This window comes from Balaenoptera borealis (genome assembly GCF_965194805.1).
Source record: "Balaenoptera borealis genome assembly, chromosome: 9".
NCBI lineage: Eukaryota > Metazoa > Chordata > Mammalia > Artiodactyla > Balaenopteridae > Balaenoptera > Balaenoptera borealis.
In genome coordinates, this window is record NC_138873.1 from 57986002 (window position 1) to 58012587 (window position 26586).

Sequence of the window (26586 nt, forward strand, 5' to 3'; positions counted from 1 at the left end):
ATTCCAAAAAAGTTGAGTTCTACTTCTCATAGATTGGCAGACAAGGTAATTTGGAACAACTCTTCTGCTGAGAATAACTAGAAAAACTATAAAACATAAAATTTATTTGACTGCATCAGCATACTACCAAAGCATTGAAGAATTATGGGGCCAAGATCTAGAAGCAGAAATAAACCCCGAAAGCATGACCCTGGTTTGGGCCACTTTTTCCTAAAGGTGACTGTCCATTCTGGAAGAGGAGGCCAGATGGAGAAGAAGAAGATGAGACAATGAGCAAAGCTTTTGACAGATTCAAAGGACCAAGATGACAAAAATGACTAAAATGGACAAAAGAGGAAATAGAAAATATGAATATATGACTATTAAAGAAATTGAATCTGGAATTAAAAACCTTCAGACAAAGAAATCTATGTGCCTTTTTGGCTTTACTGGGCAAGGTCATTTAATGTCATTTAAAAAGGAGGGTATTGTTGATTAAAGGAGGTTACAGGCACATAATAATCAAATGTAATATACTATCCTTGATTTAATCCTGAACCAGAAAAAAAGTATAAAGATATATTTGGGGCCATTGTAGAAATTTGAATATGTGTTGGGTATCATTAGGTAATATTAGGTAAGATCTTAGGTGAGATAGGTGGTGTGGCTATGTAAGATATCCTAAATCTCAGTGTCTTGAAGACTGCAACATACTGTCAAATGGATCAGTTAAAGAAATACACGTGAGAGAGAAGGTGCAAGTGCATGTGCGTGCACAAAATGTTAATTATTAAATTATTAAATGGGAAAAATAGTGTGATTCATGTAAAGGAATAAAGGTTTAAAAGTCATATGATTATTTAGTAGATGAAGAAAAAGCATTTTATGAGTATCTAAAATCCAATTGCGATTTAAAAAAATACTTAGCTAACTAGGAATGGAAAGGAACTTCCTTAATTTGCTAACGGGTATCTATAAAAAACCCTAGATCAAACGTTATATTTAATGTTACAGTGTTGAAAAATATTCTCTTTTGAGATAGCGAATTAGAGAAGAATGCCTATCATCATTTCTGTTTCTCACTGTACTAAAGGTCCTTGCTAATGTAATAAAGCAAGAAAAAGAAAGAAAGAGTATAAAGATTGAAAAAAACTGCCATTAGTCATATGACTGTGTTGTTAGAAAATGAATTTAGCAAGGTCAGTATAAAAATCAATTTTATTTCTACTTACGAGCAGCAAATTTTCAAAAATGCTATTTTCAAAAGTATTAAAAATCATCAGATACCTAGAAGTAAATTTAACAAAAGATGAGCGGGGTTTCCTCTTGGAAAACTAAAATATTATAGAGAGAAATTAAAGATGCCCTAAATAAATGGAGGGATATACAAAGGATTGAAACACTCACTACTATAACGATATCATTTTTACCCAAATTGATCTACAGATTCAATGTGATCCCAGTCAAAATCTCAGCAGGTTTGTGTTTGTGGGTATGTGTTTGAATGTAGAAATTGACAAGATAATCTGAAAGTTACATGGAAATTCAAAGGTGAAGGACAGCCAAGTCAACCTTGACAAACAAAGAGGGAGAGCTTACTCTCTGGATATTGACTTATTATAAAGATCAGTAATTTAGACAGTGAAGTATTGATCCAAGGATAGACGAATAAACCAGATGGAAGAGAGTCCAAAAACTGGCCCACAGATATTAAGGATACTTGGTTTATCATGAAGGACTTAAAGTAGTGAGACATGGCTGAATGTCTCACTACTTGAAGTCCTTTTGGGGGAATAAACTTCAGTTATTTAACCTTTCTATATCTGTGTTTCTCTGTAAAATGAGGAGAATGCTTGTAAGGTTCATGTGACAACTTTAGATGATATACTTGTTAGAAAAAAAGTACATTAACAGGCAGCAGACACAAATATGTAAGAGGGAAAAAATGATGAGAGTATGGGATAATTATGTTTAAGTTGAATCATTTTTGTACTTTTTTATATATAATGCTGTCCTAGGAAAGTTGCTGGTACAAGTATTTTACATATTTGTAAAATAAATTGTCATAACAATCAGTTAGCTAATCTCTATTCAAATATAAAATGTTTATAGCCACTTGCCTGCCTTGCTGGTTTTTTTTTTTTTAACACAACTATTTTTTTTTTAATCAGTCATCAATTTTATACACATCAGTGTATACATGTCAATCCCAATCGCCCAATTCAGCACACCACCATCCCCACCCCACTGCAGTTTTCCCCCTTTGGTGTCCATACATTTGTTCTCTACATCTGTGTCTCAACTTCTGCCCTGCAAACCGGTTCATCTGTACCATTTTTCTAGGTTCCACATACATGCGTTAATATACGATATTTGTTTTTCTCTTTCTGACTTACTTCACTCTGTATGACAGTCTCTAGATCCATCCACGGCTCAACAAATGACTCAATTTTGTTCCTTTTTATGGCTGAGTAATATTCCATTGTATATATGTACCACAACTTCTTTATCCATTCGTCTGTCAATGGGCATTTAGGTTGCTTCCATGACCTGGCTATTGTAAATAGTGCTGCAATGAACATTGGGGTGCATGTGTCTTTTTGCATTGCGGTTTTCTCTGGGTATATGCCCAGTAGTGGGATTGCTGGATCATATGGTAATTCTATTTTTAGTTTTTTTTAAGGAACCTCCATATTGTTCTCCATACTGGCTGTATCAATTTACATTCCCACCAACAGTGCAAGAGGGTTCCCTTTTCTCCACACCCTCTCCAGCATTTGTTGTTTGTAGATTTTCTGATGATGCCCATTCTAACTGGTGTGAGGTGATACCTCATTGCAGTTTTGATTTGCATTTCTCTAATAATTAGTGATGTTGAGCAGCTTTTCATGTGCTTCTTGGCCATCTGTATGTCTTCTTTGGAGAAATGTCTATTTAGGTCTTCTGCCCATGTTTGGATTGGGTTGTTTGTTTCTTTAATATTGAGCTGAATGAGCTGTTTATATATTTTGGAGATTAATCCTTTGTCTGTTGATTCGTTTGCAAATATTTTCTCCCATTCTGAGGGTTGTCTTTTGGTCTTGTTTATGGTTTCCTTTGCTGTGCAAAAGCTTTGAAGTTTCATTAGGTCCCATTTGTTTTTTTTTTGTTTGTTTTTATTTCCATTACTCTAGGAGGTGGATCAAAAAAGATCTTGCTGTGATTTATGTCGAAGAATGTTCTTCCTATGTTTTCCTCTAAGAGTTTATAGTGTCTAGTCTTACATTTAGGTCTCTAATCCATTTTGAGTTTATTTTTGTGTATGGTGTTAGGGAGTATTCTAATTTGATTCTTTTACATGTAGCTTTCCAGTTTTCCCAGCACCACTTATTGAAGAGACTGTCTTTTCTCCATTGTATATCTTTGCCTCCTTTGTCATAGATTAGTTGACCATAGGTGCGTGGGTTTATCTCTGGGCTTTCTATCTTGTTCCATTGATCTATGTTTCTGTTTTTGTGCCAGTACCATATTGTCTTGATTACTGTAGCTTTGTAATATAGTCTGAAGTCAGGGAGTCTGATTCCTCCAGCTCCGTTTTTTTCCCTCAAGACTGCTTTGGCTATTCAGGGTCTTTTGTGTCTCCATACAAATTTTAAGATGATTTGTTCTAGTTCCGCAAAAAATGCCATTGGTAATTTGATAGGGATTGCATTGAATTTGTAGATTGCTTTGAGTAGTAGAGTCATTTTCACAATATTGATTCTTCCAATCCAAGAACATGGTATATCTCTCCATCTGCTGGTATCATCTTTAATTTCTTTCATCAGTGTCTTATAGTTTTCTGCATACAGGTCTTTTGTCTCCCTAGGTAGGTTTATTCCTAGGTATTTTATTCTTTTTGTTGCAATGGTAAATGGGAGTGTTTCCATAATTTCTCTTTCAGATTTTTCATCATTAGTGTATAGGAATGCAAGAGATTTCTGTGCATTAATTTTGTATCCTGAAACTTGACCAAATCATTGATTAGCTCTAGTAGTTTTCTGGTGGCATTTTTAGGATTCTCTATGTATAGTATCATGTCATCTGCAAACAGTGACAGTTTTACTTCTTCTTTTCCAATTTGTATTCCTTTTATTTCTTTTTCTTCTCTGATTGCCGTGGCTAGGTCTTCCAAAACTATGTTGAATATGGTGAGAGTGGACATCCTTGTCTCATTCCTGATCTCAGAGGAAATGCTTTCAGTTTTTCACCATTGAGAATGATGTTTGCTGTGGGTTTGTCATATATGGCCTTTATTATGTTGAGGTAGGTTCCCTCTATGCCCACTTTCTGGAGAGATTTTATCATAAATGGGTGCTGAATTTTGTCAAAAGCTTTTTCTGCATCTATTGAGATGATCATATGGTTTTTATTCTTCAATTTGTTAATATGGTGTATCACGTTGATTGATTTGCGTATATTGAAGAATCCTTGCATCCCTGGGATAAATCCCGCTTGATCATGGTGTATGATCCTTTTAATGTGTTGTTGGATTCTGTTTGCTAGTATTTTGTTGAGGATTTTTGCATCTGTATTCATCAGTGACATTGGTCTGTAATTTTCTTTTTTTTGTAGTATCTTTGTCTGGTTTTGGTATCAGGGTGATGGTGGCCTCATAGAATGAGTTTGGGAGTGTTCCTTCCTCTGCAATTTTTTGGAAGAGTTTGAGAAGGATGGGTGTTAGCTCTTCTCTAAATGTTTGATAGAATTCACCTGTGAAGCCATCTGGTCCTGGACTTTTGTTTGTTGGAAGATTTTTAATCACAGTTTCAATTTCATTACTTGTGATTGGTCTGTTCATATTTTCTATTTCTTCCTGGTTCAGTCTTGGAAGGCCATACCTTTCTAAGAATTTGTCCATTTCTTCCAGGTTGTCCATTTTGTTGGCATAGAGTTGCTTGTAGTAGTCTCTTAGGATGCTTTGTATTTCTGTGGTGTCTGTTGTAACTTCTCCTTTTTCATTTCTAATTTCATTGATTTGAGTCCTCTCCCTCTTTTTCTTGATGAGTCTGGCTAATGGCTTATCAATTTTGTTTATCTTCTCAAAGAACCAGCTTGTAGTTTTATTGATCTTTGCTGTTGTTTTCTTTGTTTCTATTTCATTTATTTCCGCTCTGATCTTTATGATTTCTTTCCTTCTGCTAACTTTGGGTTTTGTTTGTTCTTCTTTCTCTAGTTCCTTTAGGTGTAAGGTTAGATTGTTTACTTGAGATTTTTCTTGTTTCTTGAGGTAGGCTTGTATAGCTATAAACTTCCCTCTTAGAACTGCTTTTGCTGCATCCCATAGGTTTTGGATCGTCGTGTTTTCATTGTCATTTGTCTCTAGGTATTTTTTGATTTCCTCTTTGATTTCTTCAGCGATCTCTTGGTTATTTAGTAACGTATTGTTTAGCCTCCATTGTTTGTGCTTTTCACGTTTTTTTCCCTGTATTTCATTTCTAATCTCATAGTGTTGTTGTCAGAAAAGATACTTGATATGATTTCAATTTTCTTAAATTTACTGAGGCTTGATTTGTGACCCAAGATATGATCTATCCTGGAGAATGTTCTGTGCTCACTTGAGAAGAAAGTGTAAACTGCTGTTTTGGGATGGAATGTCCTGTAAATATCAATTAAATCTATCTGTTCTATTGTGTCATTTAAAGCTTCTGTTTCCTTATTTATTTTCATTTTGGATGATCTGTCCATTGGTGTAAGTGAGGTGTTAAAGTCCCCCACTATTATTGTGTTACTGTCAATTTCCTCTTTTATAGCTTTTCTTCCTTGCTGGTATTTTTAACGAATGGAATGAGCTTAAGTTAATAATGTGATGCAGGGTTATAATATATTGGTATTTACAGTTACAGATCAAATGTCAGGGGTAAAATGGATATTTAAAGTTTGGCCATAACATGAAAAAATAAATTTGTAAAATACGTTCTCCTACACATTGAAGAATTACTTAGTCAAGGAACTCATTTGTTGACAACTTCTTAATTGAATATTTAACAATTAAGGATGTAAACAGTTGATGGATATTTTTATTCATTTTTCAATTAAAATTTCCTACTCATCCTTTTTAAAGAATTCCTCAACTATAAAGGTAGGCAACTAAAAAGTTATAATTTACAACCTTTTAATTCTTAATATTTTGCAATCAAAAGAAAAATATATAAGTAAATTGTGTGTTGAGGATGATTTGATTGTCATCACTCAACTCTAATTTTACAAATTTGTTTTATGTTACAGTAATCAGTTACTAATTATATCTTTACACTTTTACATTTCACATACATCTCATTTGCTCTCAATATAACTGTAAAGGAGGCAGGGCAATAATAATTTATTATTAATAAAAAGTATTCTAGTGACCTTTTAAGCACATCTCTTTAAATGTATTGCAGTTGCAGTGCTAGGTGCATAGAGCCAGTTTTCTGGGCTACAGCACCAGTGTTTTATGTATAGAAAATTAGATGTTCAAGTGGTAGGTAACTAGACTAGCTTCCATAAAGGTTTGGAGATCTTAAGTTTCATTCAAACTTTAGTCAATTGATTATTTAGTGTATATTTTATTCTTTACTGAGACTTTATTTTGAGGACAAAACTAATTTCCTAAAATCCCTATTCCTCTCAGAAAGATTAGCACAGTCAGTGGTGTAATTGACCAAAGAGTTTCAGCCTAATAATCATTTAAAAGATTACTTGTTACTAAATTGTACTTAAAATGTAAAGGGAAATGGGCGGGGGGAAAGAGATTATTTGTGAACAAGATCATGGTTAATCTAACAAGTTCCATTTTTGGATATAGTGTGTTAGAAAGCAAGAACATGGCTACTTATTCTAAATTTCTACTCTGGAAGTGTACCACGCACATTTTCCCAGCGCCCCCTCTCCCCCCCTTTCAATGTTGTCAGTAATTTGTGTGCTGGTTCAGCCGGCTTGTGGAGAAGGGGAGCAACAGAGAAGCATTTAGGTTCCTGTAGATTTCCCTTTTGATTCCATTTTGTTGAGAGGAGGGTGGGGCCTGCCAGACCTTTGACAAGTCAGACATGTGATTGCATTCATTCCCTTCAGATCTTTTCTCTGTTTTACAGACACCCCTCACATATTTCAGTTAGCAAAAGACTGCTTGATGGGGAGCTGTACTAGCAAACTGGGGGGGGGGTCGCCTTTGTCGCTGCCCTCCTTGGGCCCACAGTTCTCTGCTCCATCCTGAGCTGCCTTCTTATCGGGGGTCCTCTGACAGCCGCTCCCCTATGGTGATACGTCATTGCGTGCGGACGGCGCGCCGCAACCATGTCTCGGCTCCAGGCTGGAAGACGCGTGTGCGATCGCCATTATGCGGCGCCATCGAAGTCACTTTGCCGTTAGTTTCAAAATGTGATCTTTCTTTCTTTGTTGGAGAGCCAGCCGTGGCAACAAATGCTGTTTGCTAATGCTTCTCAAAAACTGGAACTCCCAGACTCTCAGGTAGCACGCTACAGAGCTTCAGTTTTGAGAAACCCTTTTGTGGTGTGGACACGTGTCCGTTCTTAGCAGCCCAACTCAGAGATGGGGTGGAGTAGGTTGTGCAGAAGAATTAGTAGTTAGGCAAGGATATTAACATGTATGAACCACCCTTACCGAACTAGGCTTAAGAGTTTAAAGTATTTGTTATTTTTGAAATTTTGTAGATTACAAAAGGGCTCAAATTAAAAATTTGAATCCTTGAGAAAATTGGTTTTGATCTTTGTAGATGTTTTATGAATCTGCAGTTATTTTTTTTCTTTAAAAGTGAACTCATAACTCACTTTTTTTTTTCTCACTTAATGTATTGTGGAGGTTATTTTACGGCAAGATATATGGATCCACTGTATTATGTTTAATGAATGTAATGTATGGCTGTAACATAATTTAACCAGTGACCTAATGATAGGTATTTAAGTTAATTCCACTTTTGGTAATAAATTTACTATTCTCAAATTTATTTATTTCCTACGGTGGTGATTATTTGTTTGTTTATTAAATGAGAATTAGAGATAAATCTACTTTCTAGAAGTGTAGTGTAGTAGAAAGAACTTTTTTTAGGAGTTAGAAGATTTCTTTGAATCCTGTTTAATAACTAAATAGCTGTTTGATCTCTCCCAAATTTAATTCTGAGTCTCTATTTTAGCGTCTAAAAGATGGAGATAATTTTTTTAGGAAGAATTGAGATAATTTAATGTAAAAGTTTTTAGTAAGTTGTTTAAGGAAAATCCCAAGATGCAAAATGATACTCTCTTTACCAAAGAGTAACATTTACAATGTTAGATAAAGAACGAATTTGTAAATGTGAATTCCAGTTTCCGTCAGACTTCGGTAGTCCCAAACCTGTTGAATTATCTGTAGAGTTATCACAATCCCTAAGTTATCCAAAACCTAAGTTTTCCAAACCTCATATATAGACTGAATAAGTAAAATATACACAAATCCTATTCAATTAATTAGTTCAAAAGCATTATTTAATTTCTAGAAGATTTTTGTCATGTGTTCTCCTGAATACTAAAAGAATAATTATATGTCAGATGGTGTTTTATAAATTCTTTATAATCGTAAAAGTAGACTTCATACTTAAAGAATTAAATAATGGACATACATTGTAAAATTGCTTATCTTCACTTACATAAACTTAGTCTTCTACACACATTTGTAAACATCAAATAAAATAAAACAATAAAAAGTAACAATAAAAAGTTACTCAGGCAATGTGGTATAATGTAGTAACACTAGTTTGGTGTCATTGAGGCCTGGATTCACTTCAATTCAACAGTTTAAATCTCTGCTGAGACACCTATTTTTGGCTAGGTAACAGTGAGGGAATACAGCAATGTACACAGTATTATCCTCACTTTGAAAGAGGCAATTGAGCTGGATTCTGAAACATGGGTAGTATTTGAAAAATCAGAGGCCTTGGGGAAGATTAAAATAAAGGCATAGGAAATAGGCATAGAATAGAACAGGACCTGGGTTTTGGATGTTAAGAAATTCTTGTTGGCTGGAGCAGGAAATGTATAATAGCCAGTAAAGCTGGAAAAAAAGAATGGGGTCAGTTCCTGGCATGACTTGAAAACAAAGTATAGGAGTTTGGGTTGAATTTCTGAGCTGTATCATAAGCTGCTCAAGATTTGTGATTAATGTGATTGGAGCCATGGTTTCAGGAAGATGATGGTATTAATTATATTATTACTAACTTCACCAATATTACTTTAGGTAAGTCCCATTGCATTTTGGGGCCTTTTCAAGATTGAAGTTCCTTTTTTCTGCTCTTAGAATTTCTTCGAATTCTATGACACAGTTACAGGTTCTTCTTTTATTTGAGAGAATCAGATATGAGATATTAATGCCTTAAAGAAATTAGGGGATGCTCCTTTTTACTTCCTCTTACTTTAGTAAGAATTTACTTCTGGCCTCTTCTCAAGAGCAGAATTTAAAAGAAAATGTGTAATATGGCTGACTTTATTTTAAAAGATTCTTTTTATGTTCATCCTTGACCTTTCTACCCTTGTAGAAAAGGTATTAAATGTTTTTAAAACTTTATTTTTTATTGACGTGTAGTTGATTTGCGTATTAAATATTTTTGAATGAAAACTATGTAAATTTATTTCTTGCCATCTCAGATGTATAGTACGTGGAAAGAAAGTTATGGATTTGTGAGGCTTCCTTCCAGCTCCAAAAGTCTATAATTCAGACTTTTTTTGCACCTTACTTATTTAACTAGCTCATCAAATCAGTTTTTAAAATTTGGTCTTAAATAAGATTTAGCTAATGCTTCAAATTGTTTTTAGAAAGAGGTAAGGGGTTGTTGTAGGTAATTACTTTGATATAACACTGATAATGGGTTATTTACCTAATACAATTCTTTGGGAATTTGGGAATGGACTTAAAGGGATTTTCCTGTTCCTGAATTGGTTATCTTTATCTATCTATAGCAGAATGTCAGTCTGTTTTCACTGTTGGATTTACTCAGAGGAAGATTTGTAGTAGTTCTTTGAAAATGGAAACTTCAACCATGATCCATTTGTGCTAATGCTATTTCCTTTGTCTGAATAGTTGGAACGGATAATGGGAAAGAAGCAGTTGAAAGTGCGGCTGCATTTCTCTTCAAGACATTTCACTTGAAGGACTCTGTTGGTCACAAGGAGACAAAGGCTATCAAACAGATGTTTGGTCCCTTTCCCTCATCATCTGCCACTGCAGCTTGTAATGCTACTAATCGAATTACTTCTCGTTTTTGTAAAGACAGTCTTACTGCTCTCGTCCAGATGACAACAGATGAATATGGTGATAGAGTTTTATTTGGTAAAAATTTAGCATTTTCATTTGACATGCATGATTTGGACCACTTTGACGAGCTGCCAATAAATGGTGAATCCCAGAAAACTATAAGTTTGGATTACAAGAAGTTTCTGACTGACCATTTTCAGGAGTATTCCACCCCGGACCTCAAACCTGCGGAAAAAGCAAACGATTCCTTTTTGTGGTGTGAAGTTGAGAAGTACTTAAATGCAACTTTAAATGAAATGGCCGAAGCAACAAGAATAGAAGATCTTTGCTGTACTTTATATGATATGCTTGCTTCTGTTAAAAGTGGTGATGAACTTCAGAATGAGGTATAGTTGAAGTTATTGCAGTTTTATCTTAATGTGAATTATCTTAATGAAATAGCCTTTTAAAATATGGGTGGCTGGCAAAGAAAGTATTTCTTTAATATTGTGCTACAGTGGTCAAATGTGTAGCCAAATGGTTTTACATAGTAGGCATGTGTATCTTTCCACTACGTAGTTGTAGGAGGACTGTGGGTGTAATGAATAGCAGAAGAGTCTAGGGCAATAGTTAGGGTGTCCACAAGTCCCGGTTACTGGGACAGTTCTGGTTAAACCTGTTGTTACATTGTAATAATTAGTAGTGTCTCTTCTTCAAAAAGTATATAGGTTTGAATGATAAATTATATGGTTAATCTAGTAATAACTGTTTACATTTGTATAGCATTATATATTTCTATGAGTTCTTTGATGAAAATATAATAAACTTCAAAACATTAGAAATTTTATCTATATACTGAATGACTTACTGATTTAGAAAAATATTTTTGACTAGTTTCTATGATTGAAAGAGTAAGCTTTGAAAAACAGACTGATCTAGAAGTAATTGGACTGTTTTATACTACTTGTTCAATAAAGAATTGTGTCTTTATAAGTTTTTTATATCACACAAAGGAAACATTATTTTAATTCCTTTCTATGCCACCATTTGGTTATGTTATTCAAAATGATGAATTACTCTTACCGTTACATGAAAAGTTCAGTTTTGCTCTCAATTAATGGCATTATATTCATTATCTGATATAAATTTAAAATAATGTCAGCCCAGTTTTAATACTGGATGAATAACATATTTGATGAAGGATTAAGAGAGGTGGCATATTGTTGTAGAAAGGGCAGAGACTGAAATCAGAAGTCTTTCCCACATTTTGGTAGTGAGAGTTCAGGTAATTGAATCCCCTAGAGACTTTTTTTGCTGGGTTCTCTCAGGATAAAAAGAATGTGTAGATTATAGAATTGGTATAAGCCTTAAATGAGATACCATGTGTGAGATGATAAGTGGCATTTAATAAGTACTCATTACATGGTAGCTGTGATTATTTTTGTTATTGTTGTTATTACTGAAATTAAGAATTTTAAAATCACATGGAGTATCAGGAATGTAGAAAAAAATCTAGCTTCCCCCCGCCGCCAGAGGAGAATTAATTTAGGGAATTAGCTATTTCCATATATCAAAGTTTTATTAGAGTGTATACCTGATAGATCAGTAAATAAATTTTTATCTATGCCTTGTTATATATAGATGTTTCAAGTAATTAATAAAATGATGCTTGAAGGCTGGGTCTTAATTCAGAGAATTATTATTTTTACTGCTATTTTTTTTTTTCTGTTTTGCTTTTTTAAGTCTCACTATTCTAAGGAAAATCTTTTGAATTCAGTTTTTGAAGTGAGTTCTGATTTTAAAAGTCTTTGGTAAAATAGAAAAGGTGTTAATAGAAAAATACTTGGGAATATTGGAGATGGAATATACATATCTCTTGGTATTATTTCAATATTAAATGTTATTAGCAGTTATTAATATTGATGTAAATATTGATAGAGTTGTGTAACAAGTTCTTTGGAAGAGTGAATTTTGAGTTATTGATATTATCATAGTTCATGGTTGTACAGCTGTAATTCTTTATAACATTTCTAATTTTACATTTGCTATTAGCATTATTTCTTGACTCTATGCAGATGGTGTTATTGACCCATGTGAGTTCAGTCCTGAACCTAGCCCTGTTCCAGATATGTGCCTGATCCTAAAAATTAGGACTTACTTGGTTAGAATGTCTTCTGAGGGAAAACTATTTTTTTAGTACTTATTTGCATTATAGATGATTCCAGCATCCTTTGAAATTTTGATGTAGAGTAATTAGCATGGTTTAATACAGTAATTCCCAAACTTTGTTCTCAAAACTCCTTTATGCTCTTAAAAATTACAGAGGATCTCATAGAGTTTTCCTTATGTTGTTTATCAATATGTTCTATTGATATTTACTGTATTAAAAATTAAAACAAAAATTTTAATATATTATTAAATATTGTATTTATTAAAATAATACTAAATATATAAAATAATACTAAATCTATTGCATTAATATAAGTAGCTAAATCTATTACATTAACACTAATAACACTAAATCTGTTACATTAATATAAGTACCATTTTTATGAAAAGTAACTTTTCTAAAATAAAAAATATAGTATGAAGAATGGCATTGTATGACATTTTTTCAAATCAGTTCAATGTCTAGCTTAATATAAGAAAGCTAGATTCCCATATGTGCTTCTGCATGCAGTCTGTTCTGCATTCTTCATAATTCTCTACATTATGTAGCCTCTGGAAATCTCCACTCACTTTATACTCGTGGGAGGATGAGGATGAACGAGGCGAATACTATTTTAATGTTACTATGAAAATAGTTTTGGCTTCATGGACCTCCTGAAAGGATCCTGGAGATTCTAGACCAGACTTTGAGAATCACTGATTTAATGTATATACTACAGTTTGATAAGGAGGCTGTCGTGATGTTTTTGGTACCCAGAGTAGGAAATCTAATATTATCATGCTGAATGATTAACATTAATGTTTCATGAAAAGGTTTTATATCTATTAGGTATTGTACATTCTTTCTGGTAGTCTTAGCCCTGCTAGAATGTAAGGACACCAACATTAACCAGGTTGACATTAAAATAATGTCTCTTCAACTGTGAAGACAAAATATGTGCTGCTTTTTCTGTCGTCTTTCCACCAAATAATAAGAGCCCTTCCCCTGCCCAGAGTCTGAAGAGAGAGCTACCATTGGGTAAAATTATACTTAGAGAATATTTAGAATCGTAGAATTCCCCCACCCAATGTATTATTTGTGTGTCTAGCATTCTATCCAAGTTGGTGCCCATATAATAAGGGCTACTTACTCTAATGAAGAGTTTCTTTTTTTCAAAAGGCATCTTATCCCTTGCTTGAGTAGTCCTCATGTAACTTACTTGTTTTGCTGACTGATAACTGCTCCTATTACGTCTGCCATTTAATCTCGTATCTGTACAGGGGCAGTAAAGTTGTAGATGTCTACTCTTTTATATGACTGTGTTTTAGACATGTGATGGCAGTTAAATTTTTCCCTTCCTTAGCTTTTTTTTTTTAAGTGTAAAACTCCTTCAGTTTTCCTCTACATTAACATTAATCCATTATATCAACACAATCTGTGTACAGTTGTTCAGTGCTCCATAGATATAACAGTATTGACCTGTAGAATGCTTTCATCATCTTGTCTTCAAAGATATCAAACTTTCAGTTGCTTATCCAATCTAAGAACAAGTAACCTAATAATCTCATAAGAAAAAGAATTAAGACTATTTTGCCATGATTTTACTTGTGAATTCTGTTCTTCTGTTACATTTCCATGTGTTGATATTTGGGTTAAATAATTTTCACAACCCATCATTTTTATCATTTCTTTTTTAAATTGGGGAATTTTGCCTTCATCTGGCACTTCTGTTTTCCTTTGTTATTTCTCAGAGATAGCAATGACTCTGACCTCAACTCTGTAAGCAGTTCTTGAACCTTGGCATATGATTCATCAAGGTCTGAACACCTGAACTTATTTATTTGAAGAAGTTAGGTGATTCCTTACTACTTTCTCCATAAGGTAGAACTCAATATTTCTCCATGGGTAGCATTCAATATTTATGGTATTTGTTCTGCTCTTTCCTGTCTTAAGCTAATATTCTCTGTAGGAGAAGATGCATGCAAAGTGAGAATGGACTTGCTTCTCCCATCTTCCCCAGGGAAGAACATATGTCCTGATTTTATTTCCTTGCTTCAAGCTTGGTAAAAGAACTCTCTTTGTTATTTCTCTCGTTTTTACGTGCCTAGATATTTTTAGAGGTTTAACCTTACAGATACTACTATAATAGGTTTTAAAAACATATATGTAATTATGTTAGTTTTTATTGTGATTTTGCTACCATATTGTCTCTCATGTCCCTCTAATATTTTTCAGTTTATAGTTACGCATAGCCATAGTGTTTTATTAAAATCCAATTTTTTTCTCTTGTTTTTTTCAGGATTGTGGTGGAAATTCTAGTCTTTTATGCCATTTCATTTTTTAATGCCAACTGTTCTTTGCACAACTTTTTTTTTCTAATTTAAAACAAAGTATCAGTGTAGAAAATTTAGAACATAAAATGTAGGAACGAAATCATCTGTAAGATTCTCACTACTATCTAGTGATGGCCACTGCAAATATTTTAGAGTATATATTTTTAAAAATATGAATACTTAAGAAAATGGGTCTTATAGTATATGTAATGCTTTTTTGTTACTTAACACTTCTATGCATGTTTTTATGACAATAAAACATGCAATATATTATCTATTATATATTTTTTTAGTTGAAGTATAGTTGATTTACAATGTGATTAGTTTCAGATATATAACATGGTGATTTGGTTAATGTATAATAACTTTTAATGGCTGCATAGTATACATTTATCATCATATCCTAGTTTATTAAATTAATACTCTGCTATTGAAGATTTAAGTTAAATCTAGCTTTTCCCTATTATAAATAACATTGCAATAAAAACTCTTATGCTAAATATTTGCTAATACATATTTTTCCCTTGAATATATTACTAGTACTGAAAATGTTGCATCCAAAAGTACTGACAAAATTCTTTCCTGAAAGAATCTACCAGTGTACATTTCTGCCTATAGTGTATAAGAGTATCCTTGTACTTACATCCTTGCCAACCCTGTTTATTAAGGAGGTAATTATATCTCACTGTTTTAATTACATTTCTTATTACTACTGAGGTTAAAGATTTTTTTCCCCATATATTTATAGGCAGCTTACTGCTTTCTAGTGAGAATTGCCAATTTTTCATTTGATGAAGTTCAATTACTCTTTATAATTTATAAGAGAATTTATAATGAGATTAAAAGATTTTTTTTGTGATGTTTTGAGTGTACAAATAGGCAAATCTATTCATCTTTTCATTTAGGAATCTTTTTTTGGTATTATGCTTAGAAAGGTGATTCCAAAGACATGATTGAACCTCCCATCTTTTTTGAACTTTTTTCTTTTTAGTCTCACTGGTTTTAGTCAGAATGTTATTTGGATCAGATGTATCTTTGTATTTAATTTGTAGGTACATATCTGAATATGTCCATATTGCATACTCTAAAGTGATCTAGCCATTTTCTCCCAAGGTTCTTATTACTTCCACATTGTCTGCCATTTTAGGTTATTCATTCCTACTTTTACTTTTTAAGGGATGAAATTTTCATGAGGAAAATTCATGTTCTACTTTTAGCTGAATGTAAAATTTAGGAAAGGTCAAGATGGTTGAAGTGTTACCTGCTGTAACAGGTCTCTTAAGTTTTATGGTCTATATTGGGAAAGCACTGGCTGTATTTTTTTATTTATCTTGTTTGAATGTCGCTTTTATCTCCTTCTTTGTGGCTCAAATTGTTAGAATGATGATCTGAATATGACATGATAAAATAGATAAATATAAGTTCATATACTTGTAACCAGGAACACTGTTAATTATAGACAGAAGATCTAGTTCAGCAGCTTTCTCTAGTTGCAGTGAGCGGGGGCTACTCTTCGTTGCAATGTGAGGGCTTCTCATTGCGGTGGCTTCTCTAGTTGCAGAGCAGGGCTCTAGGCGTACGGGCTTCTGTATTTGTGGCATGCGGGCTCAGTAGTTGCAGCTTGCGGGCTCTAGAGATCAGGCTCAGTAGTTGTGGCGCATGGGCTTAGTTGCTCTGGGGCATGTGGGATCTTCGCGGACCAGGGCTCGAACCCGTGTCCCCTGCCTTGGCAGGCAGATTGTTAACCACTGCGCCACCTGGGAAGTCCCGAAAAGGTATTATTAATATGTTAACTTAAACTCACAATGAGGACTTAAAAATACTTGCTTGTTTCCAATTTGTGGCAGTAACAGATTCCAAACTATTTTGCTTATAGTTGGAATGGTTGTTCAAGGAGTAAGACCTTTTACCAAATTTCGTACATTTAGTCTTATTCTTCTCTGTTTGGCACTGTTCATTCACTCATTTATTCATTCATTCTCAGCTGTGTGTCAAGTACTCTTAGGTTTTGGGAGACAAAAAGGAAAGGTAACAAAGTTCAATCAACCCACTCCCATTATCTTGCTTTCTTAAGTCTCCTCTTGGAATTTTCATACGTATATGTAAAAGGAGAATGGGCATGAAAATTATGTTTGATATAATGAATGTTATGACTAATTTGGAAGAGCATATGGATTTTATAAGTTGAGAAATATCTGTAATGTTTCGATATGGGAAAGAAATAAGATAAATACAGTTTATTAGAATAAAGAATAAATTTCTGTGTTTTAATAGTGTTTGAGATGAGTAAAAAACATTCTGGATAATGCTTATCCAGTTGATAAACATATATAAGTATGCCTATTAGATTTAGAAATTGCTGTAAGCATTTTTAAAATATTTAAAATTTAATACGTTATTTGTTCAGCTTTATATGTACATGTGCACATACGCACATACATACATATGATGGCTGTAAATTTGTTTTCACTAAGGCAATTAAAAATCAGCATATTTTGTTTTTAAGAATCAAGGAAGCTATCAATTTGCCGTGTGCATGAAAATGTAAAGTAAGCTTTTAAGTATACAATGGTACCTAGCTTTAACCTTACTTACTATACATCTAATTAATTATAGTATGTGAGGAATAAATAGTATTTACATTCCAAGTAGTTTTAACTAAGTGGTAAGTGACCTTGTTTTTAGCTTTGTTAAGTTGTTGTGTTAGATTAATTACCTGTAAATAATGAACATTAGTTTTTCTGAAAATATAATTTATCTGATTCTCTGCAGTGCAACAACAATTTGCATAGCACATTTTTCTTGAGAGATAAATAAATGCTAAATAAATGCTGTCCTAATTTTCACGGTCATTTTCTTTTGTTGTTTAAGACTTTATTTTGGAATGTATGAATACTTAATAATTTTTTATGCCACAAACCAAACTAAGAATAATTTACAATGTTATAAATAACATACTCTGCTTTATGTAATTATTCTGACACTGAGTTCCATATGGACTGTTAATTCAAAACTTTTTTCAGAATTACTCAGTTAACATTTTCTTTTATCATACTTCATTATTCTTTGTTTTCAATATGCACACCATTTCATGTGCTAATCTAAAATTGCTTGTTATCTCAAAGGAAGACATTCCCTAAATTGAGTATAGTTTTTCTTTGGATACCATGTTTACTACAGTGTATAATGTATGCTGTTTACACAGTAGAGGTGTAGATACAACTCTAAGTTTTAAAATGCCTCCCTTTATAATTAAGAAAGGAAATACATGGATTTGCCTTAGTTTAATTTATGAGATGCAGAATGCCTCCTCTTTTTCTTGGGACTTTATTGGATAGTCACTGGTGCATCACATGGTTTTCCAATCCTTCTACTATTCTTAGAATCCCAGCCTGAGTAGAGAATTTGTAAATTACCCTGTTTTAATACTAATACCTAAGGTTATTCTGACTTCATAAAATAAACTTCTGGAGCTTTCTTTATCTGTTTTTTGAAAGGTTTCTATAAGAAAGGGATTATTTCTTTCATGAAAGTTTGAAGCAAGTATGCTTCTAAAACTATGTTGCCTGGTGTCTTTTTGTAGGGCAGACATTAATTAGCAATTCATATTTTCCAGTCGTTGTTGGTTTATTCAAATTTTCTATTTCTTCTTAAATCAAATTTGATAATTATATTTTTCTATGAAATTAGCTATTTCACTAGCCAAGTATTCAAGCTTTTTGCTCTAAAGTTATTCATAATGTTTTCTTATTTAAAAAAAAATTTTTTTTTACACTAGCTTTTGGTTATGTTGCCCCTGTATTTCTGTCTGTTCTCTACTTTCTAATTTTTGATAGAGGAATGTTTGTTTTCAGAGAACCAGCTTTTAATTTTGTTGCTCTTCTCTTTATTTTTTTTTCCCCACATATGTTTTAGCTTTTATTCATATCACAGGTATTAGTTTTAAATAATAAGACATCTGGCAGTTTCCCAATCTTTAGATACAAAGGAGTTGGGACAAGCCTTATGTCCTTGTAGTTACATCCAGTTATAGCAGATGTATTTGTTTCACGGTGGAAATGGGTTTCTTCTTTAAAAATTTTAATCTGTTTATAACTACTTGTTTTCTTACGCAATCAGTAATAATGATGATAACATTTGAAATACTCTAAAAATATAAAGTGACATCAAGGACGTTTATTGTATCTGAAAAATGAAGTAGATTCCAATGAGAATGTTAAAAGAGATGTATAGTTTCTGACCTGATAACTAATGCTGATAGAAAATGACCTCATATTGATCATTAATTACCTCTTTTCATTACTTACTCATTTTCTTCACAAAGATTTGTTAGGCATCTTTTTTATATTTTACTAGGTAGTTTTTGTTTAAACAACAAGTGTATGATCATTTAACTTTACAAATATTTATCAGCAATAGGAGAATAATCACCTTGATTGATAATGATTTAAAATTCTTTTTTCCTTTAATCATTTATCATCTTTTTTTAATTAATAAACTTTTTAAATAGCAGCCTTAAGTTTACAGAAAAATTGAGCAAAAAGGATAGAATGTTCCAATATACCCTCTTTTGTTTTGTTTCATAAATTCTTTTAATGAAGACAACTGCTTTGTTACCTCTTGGAGCTTTGTAATAGTATTTGAAACAGTATTTATTTGAAAGTCTTTATCACAAATAAATAAATAGTATTTATTTGAAAGTCTTTATCACATTGTTCCATATTACCTTCTTCTGGAGTGAACTTAAGTTCCATTGTTGATTTTGTTGACTGTCATTTTTAGTTTAAGATTTCTTCATATGATTTAGAATTTTAATTATGCTGATGGTGATGTTGATTTGTAGCTTCTTCCCTCCACATTCCCCCTCCTCCCCATCTTAGATTGCTATAGAGTTGTGGCCCCAAGTCTCATTTTGGTAGTAGTTCTTTCCAGCCCCTTCTCATAAACAGGGGAACCCCATGCCCAGGCCCTGGCCTCAGCTAAGCCTTGTTCTGCTTTGCACATTGTTTACAAGGAGCACTTTTTTTTTTTTTTTTGTTACATTTTGGCCATGCCGCAGCATGTGGGATCTTAGTTCCCCTACCAAGGATTGAACCCACGCCCCCTGTGGTGGAATCGTGAAGTCTTAACCATTGGACTGCCAGGGAAGTCCCCAAAGAGCACTTTTCATCTAGGTTATCTCACAGGAGCCAGACTCCTGGCCTTGCTGTCTAGAACTGGAGCTCAGCTTGTTACTTTAGCCCTACTCGGTGTTTTACTTTTTTTGGCTCAATTTCTGGTCCAGGGAGATATTTTTCTTCTTTTTAAGTTTGAAGTGTCTTTTAGGTTTTTCTCTTTTTCAGTTTTACCAGAAGAGGTGCATTCAAGTGTGAATTTTGTGCCATACCTTCTTTTTCATCTTAATCGCTAATACTTGTTATCAGAAGTCAGCCTCCTTCACATGTTAAGCATAAAAGGGAAGGGAGTTTTATCAAGATAGTTTTAAGAAGAAATTTAAAAGTAAAATATATTTTAGTTTAATTTTTTTTTTAAGAGAAATGACTGTGATTATCCTTATAGGATCATCATATTTTTTATTGTGACAAGCTGCTTAAGGGTTTTGTTATTTAGAAATACTCTAAAACTTGAAAATAGTAGAATAACTAAATTCAGTATATAGAATGTCGATTGTGCTGTCAGAATCAGTGACCAATAAACACTTATTCAGCTATTCTTTCTACTTAGGGTTAAAATTGAAATCTTAAGTTTGCTCAAGGCAATGGAAAATTAATCATGACGGTTATATTGTTTTAATAAGAATAAGTTAACTATAGACTTTACAGGTATTTTGATAATTTCAACAACAAAAAAACCCAAACCAGGAGCTCATTGTTACTTATATTATTATTAAGCCTAATATATTTTTTGCTTTATTTTGGTATTTTTAACCCTGTCTCTTGTTTCATATGAGTACCTGGTTATCATAACTTCATTGCTTATGCATTTTATGTATCAACTGATACCCAGAAAAAGTGATGTGTGGTATAATATTCCTGGAGATTCAATTTCTGTGTAGAGAGTTAAGTGTCTTGCAAATCCCCCAAATAGAAAGATCCCCTAATAAATGTGATTTTTATTGTCTATACCAATAAGGAAAGAGGCTAAACATTATTCCTTGCATATTATCAGTCTACCATGAAACATAATAAATCTCATAACAATAGTAAATGTGTATTTGAAGAGTTACAGGTATTGCTTTCTGTGACAAATGTTAATTTTCTTTTGATATACAATTAAATAAGCTTACTTGGAGAGTAATACTTTACCCACTTGCTCCATTTCGTAAATCTGGCCATATAGATGCTCAAGCAAATTTTTCATTTCTGTTTGTAAGCTGCTCTTCCTTTCCCTAACCAGCTTAGTTCAAAGTGCCATCCATGGCTCTTCTACTTGGAAAGAATATAGTGGACATTCTGCACTTATTGCATCTCTTAAGTAGTTCAGTTAGATATTAGGATAAGGGATTTGCTTATTACCTCAAATGATTACATTGTTAAAACATCTATTTTATTGCTATTATGAACTAATAATAATTATATTATTAAAATTACTGAAATAGTTTTTCAGTGATCAGACTTTTTAGAAAATGGTGTATGTTAGCGTGATTCCTATGTGGTTACATTGTGCTTGATAAAAAAAAGGTTTTTCATTTGAAAAATAAGATTTGGTAGAGGAAATAAAGTTTAAATTATTTATTGGTCCTTGTACTATTAGTTATCAGCTGATTTGTCTACATGATAAGGGATTTTTTTGGTTTATGTAATTTGTGTTCATTCCAAATATGGCAATTTGTCAAAACCTATTTTATTTATTAAGTTAGTGATGCTTTGTGTCCTTAGCGGACAAAAAGTTAAAAAACTTGGTAAATCAGAATCTGGTTTGTATTAGTTTTATTTATTTATTTAAAAAATAAATTATTTATTTATTTTTGGCTGCATTGGGTCTTCGTTGCTGTGCGCGGGCTGTCTCTAGTTGTGGCGAGCGGGGGCTACTGTTTCGTTGCGGTGCGCAGGCTTCTCATTGCTGTGGCTTCTCTTGTTGCGGAGCATGGGCTCTAGGTGCGCTGGCTTCAGTAGTTGTGGCTCATGGGCTCAGTAGTTGTGGCTCGCGGGCTCTAGAGCGCAGGCTCAGTAGTTGTGGTGCATGGGCTTAGTTACTCCGTGGCATATGGGATCTTCCTGGACCAGGGCTCGAACCTGTGTCCCCTTCATTGGAAGGCGGATTCTTAACCACTGTGCCACCAGGGAAGCCCTGATTTGTATTATTTGTTAAAAAGATAAAACCTCTTCTGATTAAACAGTATGTGTTCATTGTAGAAAATTTGGAAAAGAAAAAAAATGAAAAGTATGAGATTTAGTGATATTCTTTTAGCATTTCTCTGTATAGGACTTGCTTGCATATTTTTATGGATGAGATAATTTGAGTAAAAAACAGAATTTAATGAAATAAAAAATAAAGACAACTGGCAAAAGCAAACAAGATATTCTTCAGTAGGGAAATGGATAAACTGTGGTATATCCATATGATGGAATATTATTCAGTGATAAAAGAAAATGAGCCAGCAAGCCATGAAAAAACTTAGAAGAACCTTAAATGATTATTGCTAAGTGAAAGAAGTCAATCTGAAAAGGGTACACACTATATGATTCCAACTATGTGACATTCTGTAAAAGGCAAAACTTTGGAGATAGTCAAAAGATAAGTGGTTACCAGGGGTTGGGGAGAAGGGAGAAAGGGGTGAATTGGTGGAGCATAGGGGATTTTTAGGGCAGTGAATCTCTTCTGTATGATATTGTAATGATAGATACATGTCATTGTGGTCATCACACATTTGCCAAAACTTGTAGAATATACAACACAAAGAGTAAATAAACTCTAATGTAAACTATGAGCTTTTTAGAAAAACCCTAATTTGATGGTCAGTGTGATAAACTTGACAGATAGATTTTGCTGTGTAAACATATTCTATCTAGATCTAAGCAGTGTTTTACAGTACAATCAAAATATCTCCTAGACCAGTGCTGTGTTTTTGTGATGATTGAAATATTTTGTTTGCTCTTCAACACAGTAGTCACTAGCCACATGTGGCTGCTGATCTCTTGAAACATGGTTAAATGTAACTGAGGAATTGTATTTCAAATTTTGTTTAATCGTAATTACTTGACACGCAAATAGCCTTGTGTGACTAGTGGCTACAATACTAGATAGTGAAGAATCTAAATTAGACAAGATATATCGAGAAATGTCAGCAGTGATTAATACAGTTAAATGGAGTTACTAGTTGATTGAAAAACCTTATTGTAAATATTGGTTCATTGCCAATTTGGAATCAGGTCTCCATTCTTTATCCTATAGTTTTTTACTTTTGTCCTGTCCTCAGTACTGTAATCAATAATTTGTATAAAGGCACAGTTATTAAACTTGGGTTCCGGACTGGTTCAACACTGATAGTGTTTACTGATATAATAGATTGCCGGAATCCATATTTAAAAAGCTCTCTAAAGACTAAAAAAAAAAACAAAAAAAAAAAGAAGAAAATGAAATTTATAAGGGATCTATTTGAAATTTTGGGCTTAAAAATTATTATATAAAGTACAGGATATGGGAATCTGCCTACTAGGAATTTATGTGGAAAAAAACTAAAACCGAATACTTTTGCTTGGCTACACATTCAATTTGAGCCAATAGTGTGATATTGTTACCAATTTAAGCTGTGTTTAGAAAAGTTTAACATCTAGTCCAGAGTTGTTTTAATCTCTGTGATCTGCCCCAATCAAATTATATTTGAAATGTTATGCTCAGTTTTGGATGCCATTAAAAGTAAAAGGCTCAGTAAAAGGTAGATTTCTAAACAAACCTGGATAAAGAATCATCAAGAAACCAAGTTATATGACTAATAGTAAGGAATTGATGTATGTTTACCTGGGAAGGAAAGAATTTACGAGTGAAGTGTGCCTAATACTTTACTTGGCCTTATCTTTAAATTTTTGAAGGGCTGTCTTGTAGAAATATTATTAAGATCATTCTCTGTAACCCCAGAGGGCACAGCCAGTGTTAGGTGAAAGCTATAGTGAGTCTGATGGGGCTCAATGTACGGAAGGATTTTTTTTTTTTTTTTTTTTTTTTTTAGTGTATTTGATCACAGAACATTTTTTTTTTTTTAAACGTGATGATCCATTTATTTATTTATTTATGGCTGTGTTGGGTCTTCGTTTCTGTGCGAGGGCTTTCTCTAGTTGTGGCAAGTAGGGGCCACTCTTCATCGCGGTGCGCGGGTCTCTCACTGTCGCGGCCCCTCCCGTCGCGGGGCACAAGCTCCAGATGTGCAGGCTCAGTAATTGCGGCTCACGGGCCTAGTCGCTCCACGGCATGTGGGATCTTCCCAGACCAGGGCTCGAACCCGTGTCCCCTGCATTGGCAGGCAGACGCTCAACCACTGCGCCACCAGGGAAGCCCCCGGAAGGATTTTTTGACATTAAGCATCCTCTAGTAGTGGCATGAGTTTCCTTATGAGGTAGTCTACTGCTGGTGGAAGTATGCTGGGTGTTCATTAGCCAGAAAAAAAAAAAATGTCAATAACAGCAGTAAGTATGTATAGAGCACCTGTTGTCAGATACCATGCTAATTTCTTTTAACAGACAGGAAAACTGAGGCGCAGAGAGCTTAAGAAAGTTGCCCATAGTCATATAAGTAGGAATTTACAAAATTGATAAACTTAGTTCTGAGTCCAAGCCCGTGTTCTCAGCTGTCCTGTTTTTCTGCCTCCTTTGGCAGTAATTATTGTTTTTTGAGAGCTTTGTTTAGATGTCCTCCAAGGTCCCTTCCACACTGAGCTTAGATGAGATGACCCCATTGTAGTTTCTACAATGTATGGGTGTATGTGAAAGCTGACTGTGAGGGAGATTCATCTGGTTCTTGTATTTAACAGACTGAAATGGAGGAGACATACTGGTGGTTGTCAGGAAGGTTAAGGAAGCTGTGACCTAACCAGTGATTAAAGTTTTAGTTGAAGCAATGGTTTCAAATCTATTGCTACTTTTTACAGAACACTAGGATATATTGTATTTAGTTTCACCATTGAACCAAGAATAATTTTACTAGCAGAAGTTGGAGTTAGAATATATGCATGCACATATTTACAATCACGAGCACACTTTCTTGAGAAAAAAAGCTGAAGTAAATATGCATGTCAGATATTTGTGTTAATATTTGTTGTATGTTCATTTATTCCCTAACAAGTGATAGTTGATTATTACATACTTTTTTAGTATTTTCTTTGAATTATTATTCTATCATGATTGCGTTTAAATGATAAATGCATTAGTATTATGTATATTTAGCAAAGATTCACTGAATATTTCTTCAGATGAAGACTGTGAAAATATTTGCTTTAGACGTAAAGCACTTAATTACTTGCCTGGGACATAACTAGTGTACAAGTGTTAGGTTTCGTTATCATTTTCACCGTGATACAAATTATTTTGTGTACTTTTCTTACTCCCTTATTTGATTATGATTCGTTTATTTTGGTAATACTAAATACCTGATGTTAATTACTTATTATATGCAAGGCACTGTGTCATATACATTTACATACATTATTTAGTTCACATCACAACCCTGTGAAGGGCATGTATGTACTCTTATTCCCACTCTACAAATGAGAAAAGGAGGCTCAGAGCAGATGTCTAAGCTCCTAAAGCCAATGAGCAGCAGGCTTGTGATTTGAGCCCTGACTGACCTTCTCCTAACCTAAACTGCTGTGTGTTACTAGTGTTCATAAGCTTGGTAAATTATTAAATTAAGTTGACTGGCAGGGGGTAATATAAAGTAAAAACCGAGTTGCTGACTTAGAATGCACTTACACAGAAGTTTTGAAAATATGAGCAGCAGTGGTGACAGTGGAATGTACCTAATCTGTATTTCCTTACATTCTATAAAGCACTGACCATTTTCAGAAACACCATTCACATAAGAACATTTTCAGAAAAAATATTATATTAAATATAAATATTGGTTATAAGACATATCCAAATAAGAAAACTTACATTGTGAAAAACTTTCATAACAAAATGATACTTTAAAGCATTGGTCTCCAAACTTTTTTGATTATACTTTCTAACCACGTTTGATAATGTATCCCTGATATAAATGTAGTTATTTAATTTTAAACTGTATATGATATACAGTATAATTTTAAATTATGCTATGATACCTTATGCTCATTATAAAACATACATAGAAATGGAGAATAAAAGGATGCTGTTTTAAAAAGTATTTAACTTTATTAATGATATTAAAATTCTTTCTAGTCAGAGCAATGTAATTGAACATACATAGGTATTTTTGACTCTTAGTTTAGCATTTTGTGATGTTTTGAGGTTCTGGTTCTGTGTTCAGTTCAATTCAGTACTTCATCTTGAGAACAATGGAGAGCAATTGGAAGTTTGTTGGCAAGGGTTGGAGGGAAGGTAGCATACGTTGATCAGACCTACATTTCCTGAAATCTTCTGTCATTGCTATGTGGAGAATGGATTGGAATGTGTTTTGGATAGATGTGCAGAAACCATTTAGGAAGCCCTTTGCATGGTACAGGCAATAGCTGTTTGGGAGCTTAAAACAGACAAGGAGAAAGGCTTGAAATCTGTTTAGTAGTTGAGATCGAGAGAACTTAAGAGTGAATTGGATGACGGGGTAGGATTGGGTGCGATGCATAAAGAGGTGGTAAGGGTGCATTTTAGGCTTTTGTGTAACTAGAAGGATGGCAATGCCATTCATGGAAGTAAAGAATACTTATAAAAGAGTGAAGTGGGTGGAAAACCAAGAGATGGTTTTGGGTGTATGTGGAATTGTGAGAGGCCTTAAGAC

General features: G+C 33.5%; 1 protein-coding gene across 3 annotated transcripts in view; it reads left to right on the plus strand.

The window, feature by feature from the left end:
• The window catches only part of ASCC3 (activating signal cointegrator 1 complex subunit 3), a 326479-nt gene that overhangs the window by 31995 nt on the left and 267898 nt on the right, over positions 1-26586 (plus strand). The window contains exon 4 of one of the 3 annotated variants that reach the window (XM_082405193.1): positions 217-810. The exons of 1 other annotated variant lie outside the window; for it this stretch is intronic. In XM_082405193.1, coding sequence (XP_082261319.1) covers positions 217-308 — 92 coding nt within the window. In that variant the 3' untranslated portion in view covers positions 309-810. Of the gene's footprint in view, positions 1-216; positions 811-10044; positions 10605-26586 lie in introns of those variants that run through there. One more of the 3 variants, XM_082405191.1, reaches the window with a different exon arrangement.